At 33.6% G+C, this 16,424-nt stretch overlaps 3 protein-coding genes across 3 annotated transcripts; all 3 read left to right on the top strand.

Moving 5' to 3' along the window:
• The first annotated feature begins 1,221 nt into the window (after nucleotides 1-1,221).
• LOC122401360 (serine protease 53-like) lies at nucleotides 1,222-12,182 on the top strand. The gene is made up of 14 exons (XM_043403439.1): nucleotides 1,222-1,280; nucleotides 1,591-1,741; nucleotides 2,177-2,423; nucleotides 2,694-2,831; nucleotides 2,974-3,150; nucleotides 6,277-6,446; nucleotides 6,773-7,019; nucleotides 7,228-7,365; nucleotides 7,507-7,686; nucleotides 9,555-9,822; nucleotides 10,533-10,683; nucleotides 10,925-11,174; nucleotides 11,477-11,614; nucleotides 11,879-12,182. Exons 1-14 carry the CDS (start codon nucleotides 1,229-1,231, stop codon nucleotides 12,101-12,103), a joined length of 2,532 nt encoding a protein of 843 aa, XP_043259374.1. The 5' UTR covers nucleotides 1,222-1,228; the 3' UTR covers nucleotides 12,104-12,182.
• On the top strand, nucleotides 5,763-7,881 carry LOC122401395 (chymotrypsin-2-like). Its single transcript, XM_043403485.1, has 5 exons — nucleotides 5,763-6,046; nucleotides 6,296-6,446; nucleotides 6,773-7,019; nucleotides 7,228-7,365; nucleotides 7,507-7,881. The coding sequence occupies exons 1-5, from the start codon at nucleotides 5,953-5,955 to the stop codon at nucleotides 7,690-7,692; spliced, it is 816 nt and encodes a 271-aa protein (XP_043259420.1). The 5' UTR covers nucleotides 5,763-5,952; the 3' UTR covers nucleotides 7,693-7,881.
• Nucleotides 12,183-14,455: 2,273 nt separating the features above from the next.
• LOC122401359 (chymotrypsin-2-like) lies at nucleotides 14,456-16,130 on the top strand. The gene is made up of 5 exons (XM_043403438.1): nucleotides 14,456-14,507; nucleotides 14,646-14,796; nucleotides 15,014-15,263; nucleotides 15,396-15,533; nucleotides 15,888-16,130. Exons 1-5 carry the CDS (start codon nucleotides 14,456-14,458, stop codon nucleotides 16,128-16,130), a joined length of 834 nt encoding a protein of 277 aa, XP_043259373.1.
• Nucleotides 16,131-16,424: the final 294 nt, after the last annotated feature.

Here is a 16,424-nt window from a genome sequence, read left to right as displayed (position 1 = left end):
TTTATCTTGAGTTATCTTCGAATCAGTGACACAGCATATAGGAAAGTCGAATATTATTTGTACACAAAATAGAAACTACTATCAATGTCACGTTTTAATAAGAAATACTTCGATTAAAGATGTCCTTTAAACTATAATCGAATGTCACTTACGATCTTGATCAAACAATTGATAAACGATTTGTATGATTAACTGAAATTTGATCAACCGATGTCTGCTATTTATTGAAACTATACCAAACGTATATATTTCACATTCAACTATTAAATTATGATACCATTCTATTATAGATGTTTATTCAAATATGATAATACTTACAATAACGTTTAGCTTTCCATAATTCAAAAAATGCATATGACTTGCATTATATACATTTTATTTTATATGATTCAAAATTCACGAATCAAGAAGACCGATAATTTGAATCACCAACAAAAAATTAATGAGTTTATGTGTGTTAAAATATTATAGTGAGTGAAAACAATTGAAACCATGAGATTTAAAACAGTACAAGTCCACAATTCAACACTATATAAATTATTTGTACAATTGTTTTCAGCTGATTCATACTTCTATCTTGTACATATACAGGGTGTCCCATGGCAATTAATGCAGATTCAAAGCAACGCTCATCTCACCCCGTGCTGGCATCTACCTGGTGAATGTAGAATTATTCGACGTACGCTTTCTCATTAAAACAAGTCGAAAATTATAATAAACTAAAATAGAAGCTACGTATACAAAAAGACATTTTAGACAAAGCTTAAACTCTGTATCGTGTTTCGTTTATTTTTGTTAACGTAGAGTTTCGAAACAACTTGTTTCCAAACTGAGAAGCTGCATATGATAATTCAGTTTCCTGACTATACTTTCCCATTAGATATAAATTAATAATTTTATGGGGAGGTACTTATAAAATGTTTTAACAAACGATGTAGATTAAAAAATTGTAAGAAATATATAAAATCCACAATCATTTTGAGACTTATTGCTTCCTTAATCCGCAGAAAATCTGATACAGGCGATATAGATTTTAGACCTTGTCTTTACCAATCAAAGCTGCTGGATTTTTAAGTATCATGATTGTTGTTATTTGCAGCTTTATTTACCTCGGTATCGATAAAAATCGAATATTTCATTTATTCTTATCGGTACAAAAAATATTCGCGGCGCTTATATAAATTGGTACGCGTCGCTGAAAAATTACAGTATTGGGATTTCAGGTACCATGTACGCTCTCAACATTCTTCTTGTACTTTGTCTGGCAGTCACGGCGTACGGTGAGTAAAATCAAATACAAAAAAAACACATTTAAATGACAAAATTATTCCACATAATTTGAATGTGATCAAACACTCGTGGTGTTTTCGTCTAGTCAAACGTACCAAAATAATTCAAGCAACAAGAGTTAATAGACTTAATTATCCTAACAATATCCTCAACTGCTCAAACTGACCCTAACTATTGTTTGCTAACACTGTTTTTTAGTCTCGAGCGCGAAACGCTCAAAATAAGTGAATAAAAGGGAGGAACAATATGCAAAAGTCAAGATTATATAGAAAAGACTAATAATTAACTTTGTTAATTTAGGGTTCCCTGGATCCCAAATCGTCGGTGGCAAGGATGCAGATGCTGGACAGTTCCCTTACCAAGTTTCTCTTAGAAAAAATGGAAACCATTTCTGTGGTGGATCCATACTCAATGATCGCTATATCCTCACAGCAGCTCATTGCGTCAAAGGGTATGTTTTACGAATTATGCTATCCAATCCATCAATTAAATTACCATATTGAAATAGCAAAACTCGTATTTTTACATATTAAATTGTACTCTTAACATTTGATCACGTGTTACAAGTAACTTTTTACATTTATACCATTTAATTTTGCTTCGATTTGTTCATACATGCAATGCTCACAAAACAGGACAGATTTGTTTTACTAAAACCTAGCGAATATAAAATTAATTTTAATACACGATATAATACTAAATATATTGTGTGAATAACATTCAATTGTCCAAAGAGTTTCAAAGATTACAATCAAGTTGAAATACTGAAATATCGCGAATTCAAACTCAACTACTAGATTTTTATTTTCATTCCGTTTTCATCTGAACGATACATCTGCATCTTGCACGTTTATGTATACTAATCTTTGCAATTTTGTTTTCACAGACAATCGCCTAGCAGTATCACCGTCCACGCCGGTACAAACCATTTGAGAGAATCTGGAACTGTTTATAAAGCGCAAAGTATTTCGGCCCATCAAAGATTCAGCTCCCTGTTGCTGGTCAACGACGTGGCTGTGATTCGCGTCGATAGAGCAATTACTTTCACTGCAAACGTTAAACCGATTACATTGGCCACGAAGGATGCAGCTGAAGGATCAGCCTGTGTTTTATCAGGATGGGGAACGCTCAAGGTCAGTAACATATTTTTAATACTTTAACTTAATAGCTACATTATAGCCAGTGAAAAATAAACTCCTGTGTATATTATAATTTAAATTCATTATAAACAAAGAGGTTACCAATGAAACACTTATTTAATGCACTTTGCAAATAAAATCACAAAAATAGTCGAGTGTAAAGTATGACCTACCAAACAGTGTATTTCGAAAGAATTTCATCAACAAGAAAAGTGTGTGTATATCTAATATCTATTTAATGTTAAATACTGATCTTGTTTTTAGGCCGGAGGAAATCTGCCCGACAATTTGCAATACATTAACCTGCGTGTTGAGGGCCAGGCAAAGTGCAAACAAACCCACATAAATCTGCGTGATTCTCATGTCTGCACATTCACCAAATACGGAGAAGGAGCATGCAACGTAAGTTTAATTGTCGCCTATTTCCTCAAATCCATTTATCAGAAAAATAGTGAATATTTGGAACCTTCTCAGAATTTGGGAAAAAATCTATTCTGACTATCTCGATATATAAAATATTAAATGTCTCTTTGTTATGTTACAGGGTGACTCTGGTGGCCCCCTTGTTGCAAATGGTGTACAAATCGGTATCGTATCCTTTGGACGACCATGCGGTATTGGAAGCCCTGACGTATACACGAGAGTAACGTCATTCTTGTCCTGGATCAAGCAACAGCAAACTCTTCTTCAAGACGATGACATGGAAGAGCCTGAGATTGCTGTAGAACCCATTGATGTCTAACTTGTTTGATTATACTGATGGTTTCTGTTGGACTATAATAAATATCCGTGTTTGTCTGGAGTAAAACATGTTTTATACATTAACTGTGTTTTCCTATGTTTATAAATGTACAAATATCCGTTATTATCATCGATAACTGAAGAAAAGTTTAACGATTGGATTCAATGAAATACGCATCGCAGTATACGATAGCGTCTGCCGGAAGAATGGAGAAATAACGTTCTTTCCCTTTGTCCACGTGAGAAATTAATTTAAAGAATTAAACCACGCGTGAAAAAAATATTTTATCAAACAATGAGGATCCAGATTCACTTGGTGATATTTCAATGAAAATAAAATATTGGAAAGGGTTCCCCGGAGACTTAATTATTAACATAAGAGTTAACGTCTCTCTAGTTAAAAGGCAATTAAAAAATTCTAAAGATTTGAGTTACTGTAAAAATTTATTTATTTTACAATAAATAACGAAGATAGTGAGATATGCAAGATAAAAAAAAAGCATCTTGTATGCTATGGCTAATTAGAAAATGTACATAATTGATGGATTGGATCTTGATACCGCTTGATTGCTTTCTTGTGGACCTTCTAGAAAAATGAAATTAATTTCGAGCCATCAACGACACTTGAGGATATAAACTTCTGCAAATTGTACTGTTAGCCGTTACATGGTCGATTTAACAAACGAAAGATGACCATACCTTGGTAAAAACGTAAAATAATAAAAAACTTTATTTATCTTATCAAGCTACAATTATTCTGCTCTACGTCTCATTTGACACGATACATCTTTTATTTCAAACATTTGTCGTGTAATAAAGAATTTAGATGACTCACTCTATATATTTGCAATAAATATTGTTGAAAATGTATTTGAGAAGTAATTAAGCACAAGATGAACAATTAACAAGGCCAATTGTTCACAATACATCGGTTGAAATCATGAGCATCAAATCATATGCACGAATTTCATTTTGTGAAAGAAAGAAAGCAATTAAAATCCAAAACTCCAGATTTTTCAACCGAAAAATTAATCCGTTAAGCTCTATACACAACTATATGATATACTGTGTTCGCTCTGAATAGAGTTCGCTGTTTTCATTTCCCAGTAATTTGGAAAAAGTACATACTTCTGAACGCTGTTTTATTATTTGTACTAACGAATTGTCAAAAATGAAAATTACTCTGTACGAGAAATATTTGTTAAAAATGTACTCTACTTATATTTCGTCAGGATTTCTAAAACCAAGTAAAATTCATAGTTAACATTTTCTTCTGTCTTTATTTATTTTAGATTTATTTAACTTAACAGCTTTCCAGCCCTCAATTTGTAAGAGTAATTTCACTCCTAAATTATCATCCAAGTGTAACATCAAATTCTTTGTAAAGCAATTGTTATCATCTTCATAATTGCGATCACATGACTTGCTAAATCGAAATCTAAAAAACACGCATTGAATCTTTGATCTTCAGATACGCGTTTAAAGAAAGACAATTCTTTTTATTCAGTCGTTAGAATATGATTTAGTTAAACTAAAACTACGGATATGAAAACTTCACTTTCTAAATTGAATCGTGTTCATTTGTTACAACGCACCACTAGTAATTTCTTTGAATAAAAATCATTTGGTTACTCGACATTTGTGTCGAATAAAACATTTCAATATAGTCTGATATTTTCAATAATTTGAAACAAGTAAAATCATACAAGTGTACAAATTGTTTCTGCTACATAAATATGTAAATAGAAATTTTTTGAAGTTACTCGTAGCACACGTTCCGATCGAATACTTACGCGCTACTGAAAGAAATCCCTGATAAACGGTAGACATTATGTTTCTATGATAAATCACTTTCGAGATACTATAAACTGCGTCTTCGATTTGAAATTGATTATTGATACGCATGACGGACAAAGCGATTACATATCTCAGACGAATCAATTTTAAGACCACTTCTTAAAATCGTGATAACGTCTCGAGCCGTCAATCTCTAATCTTGATTTTATCGAAATCTCTAGTCTTATAATATTGACACTATTGTAACTACTGACTGGTATCTTGTTCGATACATTTTTTACTTCGTTACACGTGTACGAGATATTACAAAAATCTTCAACCCTCATTTTAATTATACAACAGATTCGAAAATGTCGATTCGCTCCCTTTGTTTCTCAGAAAGTTTCTCCAGGATGTGTCGCGAACGAATCTTATCTTTAACGAAGTAAAAAACGAACATCGTAATTTTCTTCCGAACGACTACAAAAGATACACTAGATAGCTTTGAGGTAGGTATCTTAGAAACTAATGACGTATAACGTAAAAAAAACTGAAGTATTATCTTTAGATGAAAACAAAAACTACGTCATATATCTTCTTTCTAGCAAAGGAATGTTGCAACAAAAGCATCAAATTCTCGAACGGTGGACTCGGGGTCCATTTTGACCCGAATCTAAGTTTCATTATATCGCATTTCTGTGTAAGGTTTTACGTTGAATTTGTTCATTAATATATTTCTGAATTCTTTGTTTATTATCGCCGTTTACTTTTACAAGTACTATTGTTGTTTAGTGAGAACTAAAACTATCGTTTGGCGAGATTTAATCAAAAGGAAATCTAATACGCGGCCATATGGATTTCACCTTGTGGCAGTCGAAGTAACCGTATTTTTAAATATTGTTATTTTGGTCATTTGTATCTGTATTTAATCTCATCGAAGGTGAACATTTAATATTTCTTTTATCGTTATCGATGCAACATCTGTCTGCGGAGCGTATATAAATTGATGTATGCAGTTGTCAATTGCAGTATTGGGATACCCACAATCATGTACGCTCTCAACATCCTTCTCGTACTTTGTCTCGCAGTCACGGCTTACGGTAAGTACCAAAAAAAACTACTGAGATAATGTTTCGAATTTCCTTACGAAAGAATCTACCATTGTGAAAACTTTGAAATTCTTTTATGATTAAACGCACTCTGATGTATCAATTTAAGTTAGCGTAGCTTGATGTGCAATGCTGAAAAGAAACGAGTAAAAGTAAATCTGCAGTTTGAGCTGTGGTATTCAGATAAAAGATAAGATTATAGAGGATAACACTAAAAATAGTGTGATTTTTCTAATTTAGGGTTCCCTGGAACTCAGATCGTCGGTGGCAAAGATGCACCAGCTGGAGGGTTTCCGTACCAAGTTTCTCTTAGACAAAATAATAACCATTTCTGTGGTGGATCCATACTGAATAGTCGCTACATCCTCACTGCAGCTCATTGCGTCACAGGGTATGTTTCCATTTCGATCTAACAATAAAACATTATATGGATCGCTATTAACCAGAAAAAATAACAATTTTCGTTAGATATCTATCACAGTTTAATATTGATTGCAATGCAACGTATATTGTAATAATTAAACTCAATGATCTATAGAATTGCAATGGTTAAATTCAAGTTTCTACCCTAGTAAATACCATCAATTCAAAGTTAATTTTTACATTGTTGGATACAATTACTGGCAAAAGTGTACGAGTAACAAATAATAATCTTCACATTATTTTGTTTCTTTTTTTATATACAGCTCCATTAATATTATTATCATCTACTTACAGGCAATCGCCTAGCAGAGTAACCGTCCATGCTGGCACAAACCGTTTGAGCGAAGCTGGAACTATTTACAATGCGGAAAAAATTTTGACCCATTCGGGATTCAACTCGATGTTGTTGGTTAACGACGTGGCTGTAATTCTTGTCGATAGAGCAATTTCTTTCAATGAAAAAGTTCAACCAATCCAATTGGCCTCGAAGGATGTGGCTGAGGGATCATCCTGCATTTTATCAGGATGGGGAAGGCTTCAGGTGCAGTGATAGATTTTAATCTACTTAATAAAATGTATTATGTGTAATACATATTCTATCTGACTAACAGAAAAGAAAACAATTATAACAATATTAACGATGAGAAAAGTGTGATACCAATTTAACTTTCGCCCATTTATTTAAACCAAGTATATATTTAATATGATTCTATACATGCAATCTTATTCAAAACTGATTATGTTTTCAGGCTGGAGGAAGTTTGCCCAATAATTTGCAATACATAGACTTGCGCGTTGAGACTCAGGCAAAGTGCAAACAGACTCACTGGAATCTCCGTGAATCGCACATCTGCACGTTTACCAAATACGGAGAAGGAGCATGCAACGTAAGTTTAATTGTTTTTTTCTCGCAAATTTATTTATCAGAAAAAATAGTGAATATTTGGAACCCATGCTGAATTTGGAAAAAAATATATTCTGAGTATCTCAATATATATAGTATTAAATGTTTTTTTGTTATGTTACAGGGTGACTCTGGTAGCCCCCTTGTTGCAAATGGTGTACAAATCGGTATCGTATCCTTTGGACGACCATGCGGAGTTGGAAGCCCTGATGTATACACGAGAGTAACATCATTCTTGTCATGGATCAAGCAACAGGAATCTTTGACTCTGGACTTACACGAAGAACAGACTAATGACGATACAGTCTAACTTGTCTGATTGTACTTCTTAAATGCTATTGGTCTTTAAAAACTATCAAATTCTAGTGAAAACTTGTTATCATCGATGATATTCTTACATTTAATAAATAAGTCAACTTTGCCACTGACAAATGTTGAAACTGGCTCGAGTAAAGCATATTAGTGATTGTGTATACAGAAATATTTGTCTGAAATAAAACTTATATTTTTATATTAATAATGAATATATTAATTGTCTCCTACATTCATCAAAATATAAACAGGGCACCTGTTCTGCCTTCCCTGGGAAAAATTTTAATGGGAAATTCTAGAGGCCAAAATAAGACGAAAATCAAGAATGTCAATTTGTTGATTGAGGCATCGTTAAAAAGTTATTAAAAAAATAAATCCAAAAATTTTAAATCGTTCACGGAAAAATTATTTTCGGTCCCGGGGGTCAATTGCAATCATTTTTTGTGAATAGACATACCCTCGAAATCCTAACCAGTTTCGAGAAAAAAATTCAATGAATGGATAAATTTTTCGATAAAAATAGAAATTTTAAATCGTTCTAAAAAAATTATTTTTAGTTGCAGGGGTTAATTATAATCATTTTTGGTGAATAGACATACCCCCAAAATCATACGCACTTTCGAGAAAAAAATTCCTTACCGAAAATATAATTTCAGACCAGAAATGTCTGCCCGAAACATGCGAATCTTTAAAACGTCATAACTTCTGAACGGATTGGGCGATTTTAATGTTTAAAAATGCGAACGATGCGTATTTTGGTGAAGAATATGCAGAAATTCTAAGAATTTTCGAAAAGTTGTTCCTTAATCCCATAAAATGAGAAAAACCCCATAAAAATGGTCCACTTTTCAAACGGCCATAACTCCTACAATAGTGAACATATTTCAATGAAATTTTTTTCTGAGATAGAACTCATAGGTGCCTACAAAAAAGTATTTGACAACTTCTCTGTAGGGCGTCAAACAAATTTATTAAAAATGAAAAACTAATTTTTAAGAAAAATCGACAAGGGTGTATAGGTGCCTAAATTTTTCGCCAAAAAAAAATTCTAAATCGTTTTGAAAAAATTATTTTCCGTTGCAAAGGTTAATTGCAATAATTTTGGTGAATACACATACCTCTGAATTCCTTCGCACTTACGAGAAAAAAATTCGGGAAGGTGGACTTTGTCGACAAAATTATAAAATTTCAAATCGTTCTAGGAAAATTATTTACGATTGCGGGGGTCAATTACAATCATTTTTGGTGAATATACACACCCCCGAAATCCTACGCACGAGAAAAAAATTCGAATAGGTGGACAAGTTTGTCGACCAATTGATAAGAATCTATCGAAAATAAAAAAAAGGGTCTTGTTCAATTAAAACAATGCTTGATCACATGTAAGATTTATAACTCAAAACAAAGTTAGGGGTCGTAAATTTTGGCATCGTTAAAATAAATCACTTTTTGTAAATACAATAATTTATTTAAAATAGAAACGCACGAACTTTCACTTCAACTGATTTTCTCTACGATATTTACAAAAGACTCCAGAAACAGTTACAGTCTAAAGTCGTTTGAAAGACGATAACGTATGATGTTAACGAGAAATCAAAATATTTTTCATACACAGAAACAAAAACTATGACAAACGTATGTATGTTATCGTAGAAAAATTGATTAAGTCTACCAATTACGCTTTAATCGCACACATGGCTATATATCTTAATTAAACGATTGGTAAAAGATAGTCTACAAGAGCCTATAATTGAAAGATAATATTGATTGAAGTTCTCACAAAATATTTCTATTAAAGAACTTCAATAAACGCGATGAATTATACTTCTTATCAGATTTATTACTTCCTGATTCTAAAAGAATCTTATACTTGATCGTCTAGATCGTCTAGATCTTGTCTTTACAATCAAAACTCTGGAATTTTTAAGTTTCATAAACGTCGTACTCCATAATTGTACTGATTCGTATCATCGAGAAAATGAATTTTCTTTATCTTTATCTATGGAATATACGCTTTTGGGGGTATATAAATTGATCCGTGATGTTGCTGGATCCAGTATTGTAAATCGTACCAACATGCACACTCTAAGCATTGCTGTAGCTCTCTGCCTTGCGGTTTCCGTTTACGGTAAGTGAAAACAATTAATTGGAAAATTTTTACAAGCTTCAACGTTCTATTAGATTTAAAAATTTCTTATTGCAATAAAATTCATTTAAACACCTATATATACAATACATTTCCCATTAAAATTTTTTCCAGAGGTGACCGAACACCTTGTATATAATATAAAATTCAACGGTCTAGCATACAAACATTTTAAATTTTGTTATAATTTGTAGTTTCTATTTTATTTTATGTCGAAATGTTTTGCACATACGTACATATGCTCTTACTTTTCGATTATCTACTCACAAAGCTCATTAACACTAGATTTACGGGCATTGATCGCACGAATATTTATTGATACCTTTCATGTTGACGATTACCTTACACTACGATTTTTTTTTTAATTAGAATATGTATTCATGCCATTGCATCAATCAAATTCAACATAAGTTGTTAAAAAATAATATTTACGCGTTCTTTAATTTTAAATATGGAATCAAACATCCGTCAAATTGACGGCTTCCGTAAATCTAGTGTTAACAGCTCTGTAAAGTGCTACGGTTTGTCACTATATTAGTTTCACTTTATATGTCTGTAAAATTTAAGCTAATGGTCAGCGTGAATCACATAAAATGTGGACAAAAATATAGTGTCTGGATAGAAATAAGGAGGCACTAAATAAAAATGTCTATTTGGAAATGCAGAACTATATTGTGATTCTGTGAATTTAGGATTCCCTGGAAGCCAGATCGTCGGAGGCTTCGATGCACCTGACGGCAAGTTCCCCTACCAAGTTTCTCTTCGATACAACGGAAACCACTTCTGCGGTGGATCTATCATCAGCTCCCGTTACATCCTTACTGCAGCTCACTGCGTCAAGGGGTGAGTATCACGAAACTTACTAATCAAAAGACAATAACGATTAATCTATCAATATCATATTATATCGAAACAGCGATAAGATTAAGATTCTATTTTTACGTATTAAATTGTACTTTTCAAATCGAATCAACGTCAACAGCAAGAGACACATTTGTCTAACGAGTCTTCCGTTTGTGTTTGTTCTTTTTTGATTGTCAATTGTAATTATCTTTTGCCATTGTGAACGTCCGTCTGCTTACAGAGTATCCGACATTCGTAAAGCTACTGTCCACGTTGGAACAAACCTTTTGAGCGAACAAGGAGATGCTTATGGAGTGGAGAGCGGTGTGGCCCATCCCAACTACAACTCGCGCACGATTGCCAATGACGTTGCCATAATTCGTGTCAACAGAGCTATTGCCTTTAACGCGAAGGTTAAAACTATACCACTTGCTTCGAGCAACGTTGCTGAAGGATCGACTTGCGTTCTGTCTGGATGGGGAACGCAGAAGGTCAGTTATTCTAAATTACAGCCTTGATGAATTCTTGATCGCATCTTAACCGGAAGTGAATTTTCTAATCGCAACCTGAACAATATTTTAGAGAAAAAAAAACCGAAAATCGAGTATTGACTGCCCGTTAGAATAACACAAAATAAAGATAATTATTTTTATCGCAAATATAATTGTGTATATGCTAATGTTATCAAAGAATCTAACGCGATAATAATTTGACTTTTATCTATTCATACAAAACGGAAATAAATTTAATAAGGTGCACGAGAAAGCTTGTTCAATGTGGAATTTGTTTTCAGGCTGGCGGAAATGTACCCAACAAACTGCAGTACGCTGATTTGCGCGTCGAGTCTCAGAAAAGCTGCGTTCAAACATGGAGCAACGTACAAAGCACTCAGATCTGCACGTACACCAAAGTAGGACAGGGAGCATGCAACGTAAGTTTCAGTGTTGATTTTAACAAATACTAAAATTTTGGTATCGATGAATAATTTTTAAAACACTACGTTCTAAATTATTTAATACTTATAATATTAAATACTTCTACTAAATAAGAGTTTAGGTTACTGAAACATTTTTCATTCGTAGCAGTGAAAGTTATTCGCTTGAAATTCTAGGTGGAAATTATTAATAAATTATTAAAGATCCTTTGAACGTTCCATATGGAATTTATAAACAATTACCGTTTCCTTCTATTACAGGGTGACTCTGGTGGCCCCCTTGTTGCCAACGGTAATCAAATTGGTATCGTATCCTTCGGACGACCATGTGGTGTCGGAAGTCCTGACGTCTACACACGAGTATCTTCCTACTTGAACTGGATCAAGGGACAACAGTCTTTCATTCAAGATGATAACGAGCCACAATCTGAAGAAATTGATATGGAAAATGTTGAGCCAAGGTTTGATGATATGTTCGAACAATAACTTAAATCTATCCTGTACTAATTTGTTTCGATTAATCTTGCCAATGCTTCTTTAATAAAATATATAGTTTCTCCGCAAATTATCACCTTCTTTTCGTTTCCCTATAATTCAACAAATATTGAGATCGACGTAAACGAAACGCATTATCGGTGCTTATGTTTATATAATCATTTTTTCTGAACATCGATATAACATCTACAATGTATCCACAATCTTTTCCACGACTTCTATGATTAGTTTTGTTGTAAATGCAAAATTTTACGCGTCTGTTTTCAACAACTGTTGGAACGAGAATATAAAAATATTCAAATAATGGTAATTTAATATTTCACAAACAAGATACTGAAAGCCTAAGTTACCGACTTCGGTGATTGGATCGAACGTGATTTTGAAAGTCGACGTTTTTCAGCACAGAGTGTGCTGCAAACCCATTAATACCTAATGATAACTCGCATTAAAAGTCCAATCACAGACGAGATATATGAATAGACGTTTCACGTAATGTAATTTTTCGGCCGGAGTTTCTGGGGTCCCGGGACCCCATTACCATTTTCGTGTCACTCGCTACGTTATCAACAGATTCAGAATTTAACACAAGAGGAAGTGAGACAGAAAATAAAACTACATAAATTTTATTATTTTTTAACGGAATTAAAGCTGTAGGGTCCATCATTGGACATTAATCGATTAATTTCATTGGAGAAATCAATCGATTTAGAGTATTTAAAAATTTCAAGATTATTAAAATTCATAAGGATGTATTTCATTGATACGTACACCGCAAATTCTCTATTTTTTATTTTAAATTGTAATACATCATTTATTAAAAAAATAACTCGGCAGAAACGTATTTGCGACTCGAAATCAGTTTAATCAGACTGTGCATCGGGGCCCCGGAAACTCCTCATTCCTCGCTTTCGCACACTATGCTCAATTGCGTGTACGTGAGCTCGTTGAGTTTCGGAAGAGCCGAGAAGAACAGGCTGATACTCGCTTTCCTTCTCGCTCTTGCATCGCTGACTTCGTTTACATTTCTCGAAAGCAAGCCTGCCTGGCATCGCCAACCGTTCGAATCGTCAGTAAACGACAAAAGCCATCGTGACTGACAGACCTTACATTTCTCGAAATCGGACCTGGGCGCTTTTTGAAGATTCATTGACTTTCCATACGAAGCGACCATGCGTTATACATATACATACATATACATGTTATACATGCTAGGAACTATAAATTGTATAACTTTCGTTGTATATCTACTTTCTAATAACATGGGAAAATTTTAAAATATAAAAAAATGTAAGAATACTGTAGAATTTTTGCAATGGAGAATTATTGAAAGAAAATGAGGTAATTATTTAGAAAAGGCCGGGTCTCACCGATTTCGATGATTTTTGAATATGTTGTAGAAATCAACATTTTGAGCAACTTTTTCCTATACATATAACCGCCGCTCGGCCTTAGTTTCCGAGATTTTTCTTCAAAAATATCGCTACTACTACAATGAATTCTGTCTATATGTACATATCTGTGGCTCTGCGTTGCATCAGTCCACGATCGTTGCTTTTTTCTCTTGTTTGTATTAGTCGGCATGACAACCGACGACAAATAATATATACATATTCATATATCTCGTCTGTGGTCCAATCTATCGGATACTTCATCGATACCGCCAGTATTAGCAAATATACTAAGGCTGTACCTAGATGCTTCGACGCCCGGGGCCTTTATAACATACATCTTTTGTTTCCCTTAAAAATAGAGGTATACCGTGACCTTAAGACTAGCTTAGACTAAACTTAAATCTAGACATCTTAAAACTAAAGATTCCGCAGCTGACGTCTTCTGCTGCAAACTTGAAAACCTTATATTTAAATTTGAGACTTCTAATTAAGAAATTCGAATTTGGGATCTCCAGGGCTTAGCCTACTGCTAATGGTCTAACCGTTTTATCCACTGTACTACCACCAACTATGCTGAACTTCTCGAAACATTTCTCTATATTCGATATATTACTCAACTCAAGAGTGGAAACATATTATCTGATTAGTTTAGATTGTTAGATTACTCTTGTAGCTTCTTTGGTTTGTTCGATATATGTTCGGGGACGTATAAACGTTTAAAAATATGTTTCAAATAAATCTAAGAGAAAATTAAATATTACGTAAAGAGAAAAAGAATTATCATTGGTAGCCGAATACTTTTAATAATTATAGGAAAAAGCTGATTACTGTAACCGAGTATTAAGCGTAAATTTTATCATTCCGTTCACTTTAATCGTGCCAATCAATGAATTCAAGGTATACAAGTGTAAATAGATTAGCAGAATGTGGCAGTCTTTCTGTCTCTATGACCATGAATGCGTTAGCTGTTCTTTTAGTCTTTGGCTCGGTTATCGTTGCCAATGGTAAGTTCTTTTAACTTACGTCCTACGTAGTCCGAAATTCATTCGAAAGATGCATTTGTTAGTTACCGATTATTATTAGAATCTTATCTACAAATTCGACTTGCTTTATTTATTAATTCTACTCTTTTACTCTTTCAGGTAAGCTGGATCCACGTATCGTTGGCGGTCAAGTTGCTGCATGGGGTAAATATCCTTACCAAGTATCAATAAGACAATCATCTAGACACATATGTGGAGGGTCCATTATTAACAAGTACTTTATCCTCACCGCTGCTCACTGCATTTATTAGTAAGTTTTGTTTAACCAGCGTATTATAAGTATATAAGGAAAATTTGAGACGACTACCTTCATGATAGATTATCGCACTATACTATAGTGACCATAAAAAAACCAAGAAGAAATTCTCACACTCTGCCTGTGATCGACCTAACAACTTTCCAAAACGTAAACAGTACTTTACAATAACTTTTAATCATTTTATTAACGTTACGATCAAATTTTACAGTGTATCTGCCGATCGCATCAAAGTCGTCGTTGGAAGTAATTATTTAAAGCAATTGGGAGTATATTATCAAGCTGCAGAATTATTTTACCCTGTTTCCTACGACGACAAATTAATTATTGACGATATCGGATTAATACGCGTGAATGGAGGCATTGAATTCAACGAACTAGTTCAACCTATCCTTCTCGCGCCTGTATATGATATTAATCCAGGCGAAACTGCTGTTGTCACTGGTTGGGGAAGATTGTCTGTAAGTAACATTATTAGTTATTTATCGTAATAAGTGCCTCTTTGTTGTACCAAGATTACATAAGAAACGTAATATCGAGTTAAGAAAGAACAAGACGAAAATGGAGGAAGAAAATAAAATTTCTTTTTCTAGACTGATAATGTAATATCTAACTTGTTGCAAGAGATTTACTTGACTGTAATATCACAAGAAGAATGCAAGGATAAATACTGGTCGGTGACAGAAACTAATATCTGTACGTTGACCAAGATCGGCGAGGGTGTTTGCAATGTACGTGTTATGTTTCATATTTTAAGCAACGATTTCCCCAGACTTGCTTAATTAAGGATACAAATATATTTACGCAACGAAGGTGTTACGTTACATGAAAACGCTGCACGTGTAATTTTGTTCGTCGTTTATCATTTTATTTGCGGTGGATACAAAATGAGCAATTACGAGTCATTTCTAAAATAAACTGAAATTCATTGATACTGGTCAGCAAATACTATCGCACGAATTTTATCTTAGATAACGAAATTCTACCACTACGATTATTTTTGCACTGGCGGAGCATTTACTAGAATTTCCTAATAAATTTTGACCGACTAATTCGAATTATTTAATTAGCTTTATTTATTACAGGGTGACTCCGGTGGCCCTATGGTCGTGAGTGGCTCACAAGTCGGAATCGTTTCGTACGGTTATCCATGTGCAAAGGGATATCCTGACGTGTACACCAGAGTATATCCTTACATAGATTGGATAAATAACATTACATCACAAAACTATAGCACAGGGAATGCAGTCGACGTGCGCTTAAACAAGTGGACTACACTGTTACTCGCAACAGCAACACTCCTGGGACATAAACATTTAATCTTATAAAAATTTTCATATAATCTCAAATTCAGGTCCAAACAACGTATGTTGACGAACAATATCACAAAAATTTTAAGTAGCATTGACAATGGTACGTTAAATCAATTTTTATCCTGACATACATACATTTGACCTTATAAAAATCACTTTTCATTTAATCTCAAATTCAGATACAAACAACGTATATTAACGAACAACATCACAACAATGTTAAGCACCATTGACAATGATACATCTGGTACGATAAATGTCTAAAACGTTTTGAGAAGAATTGTGCATTATTAGAGAACGTGATATTGG

The sequence above is a fragment of the Colletes gigas genome, unplaced genomic scaffold (assembly GCF_013123115.1).
Source record: "Colletes gigas isolate AHSC1104 unplaced genomic scaffold, ASM1312311v1 Colletes_gigas_Sc00024, whole genome shotgun sequence".
In the NCBI taxonomy this organism is placed as follows: Eukaryota; Metazoa; Arthropoda; class Insecta; order Hymenoptera; family Colletidae; genus Colletes; species Colletes gigas.
This window is presented reverse-complemented; position numbering and strand designations above follow the sequence as displayed.

Bases quoted from the DNA above. Each gene is read 5' to 3' on its own strand.
- LOC122401360 (XM_043403439.1), top strand. From the start codon at position 1,229: ATGTACGCTCTCAACATTCTTCTTGTACTTTGTCTGGCAGTCACGGCG. The intron at 2,424-2,693 runs GTCAGTAACATA...TCTTGTTTTTAG, and splicing joins CAGGATGGGGAACGCTCAAG to GCCGGAGGAAATCTGCCCGA. The intron at 6,447-6,772 runs GTATGTTTCCAT...ATCTACTTACAG, and splicing joins GCAGCTCATTGCGTCACAGG to GCAATCGCCTAGCAGAGTAA.
- LOC122401395 (XM_043403485.1), top strand. From the start codon at position 5,953: ATGTATGCAGTTGTCAATTGCAGTATTGGGATACCCACAATCATGTAC. The intron at 6,047-6,295 runs GTAAGTACCAAA...TTTCTAATTTAG, and splicing joins TCTCGCAGTCACGGCTTACG to GGTTCCCTGGAACTCAGATC. The intron at 7,366-7,506 runs GTAAGTTTAATT...GTTATGTTACAG, and splicing joins ACGGAGAAGGAGCATGCAAC to GGTGACTCTGGTAGCCCCCT.
- LOC122401359 (XM_043403438.1), top strand. From the start codon at position 14,456: ATGAATGCGTTAGCTGTTCTTTTAGTCTTTGGCTCGGTTATCGTTGCC. The intron at 14,508-14,645 runs GTAAGTTCTTTT...TTACTCTTTCAG, and splicing joins CTCGGTTATCGTTGCCAATG to GTAAGCTGGATCCACGTATC. The intron at 15,534-15,887 runs GTACGTGTTATG...TATTTATTACAG, and splicing joins TCGGCGAGGGTGTTTGCAAT to GGTGACTCCGGTGGCCCTAT.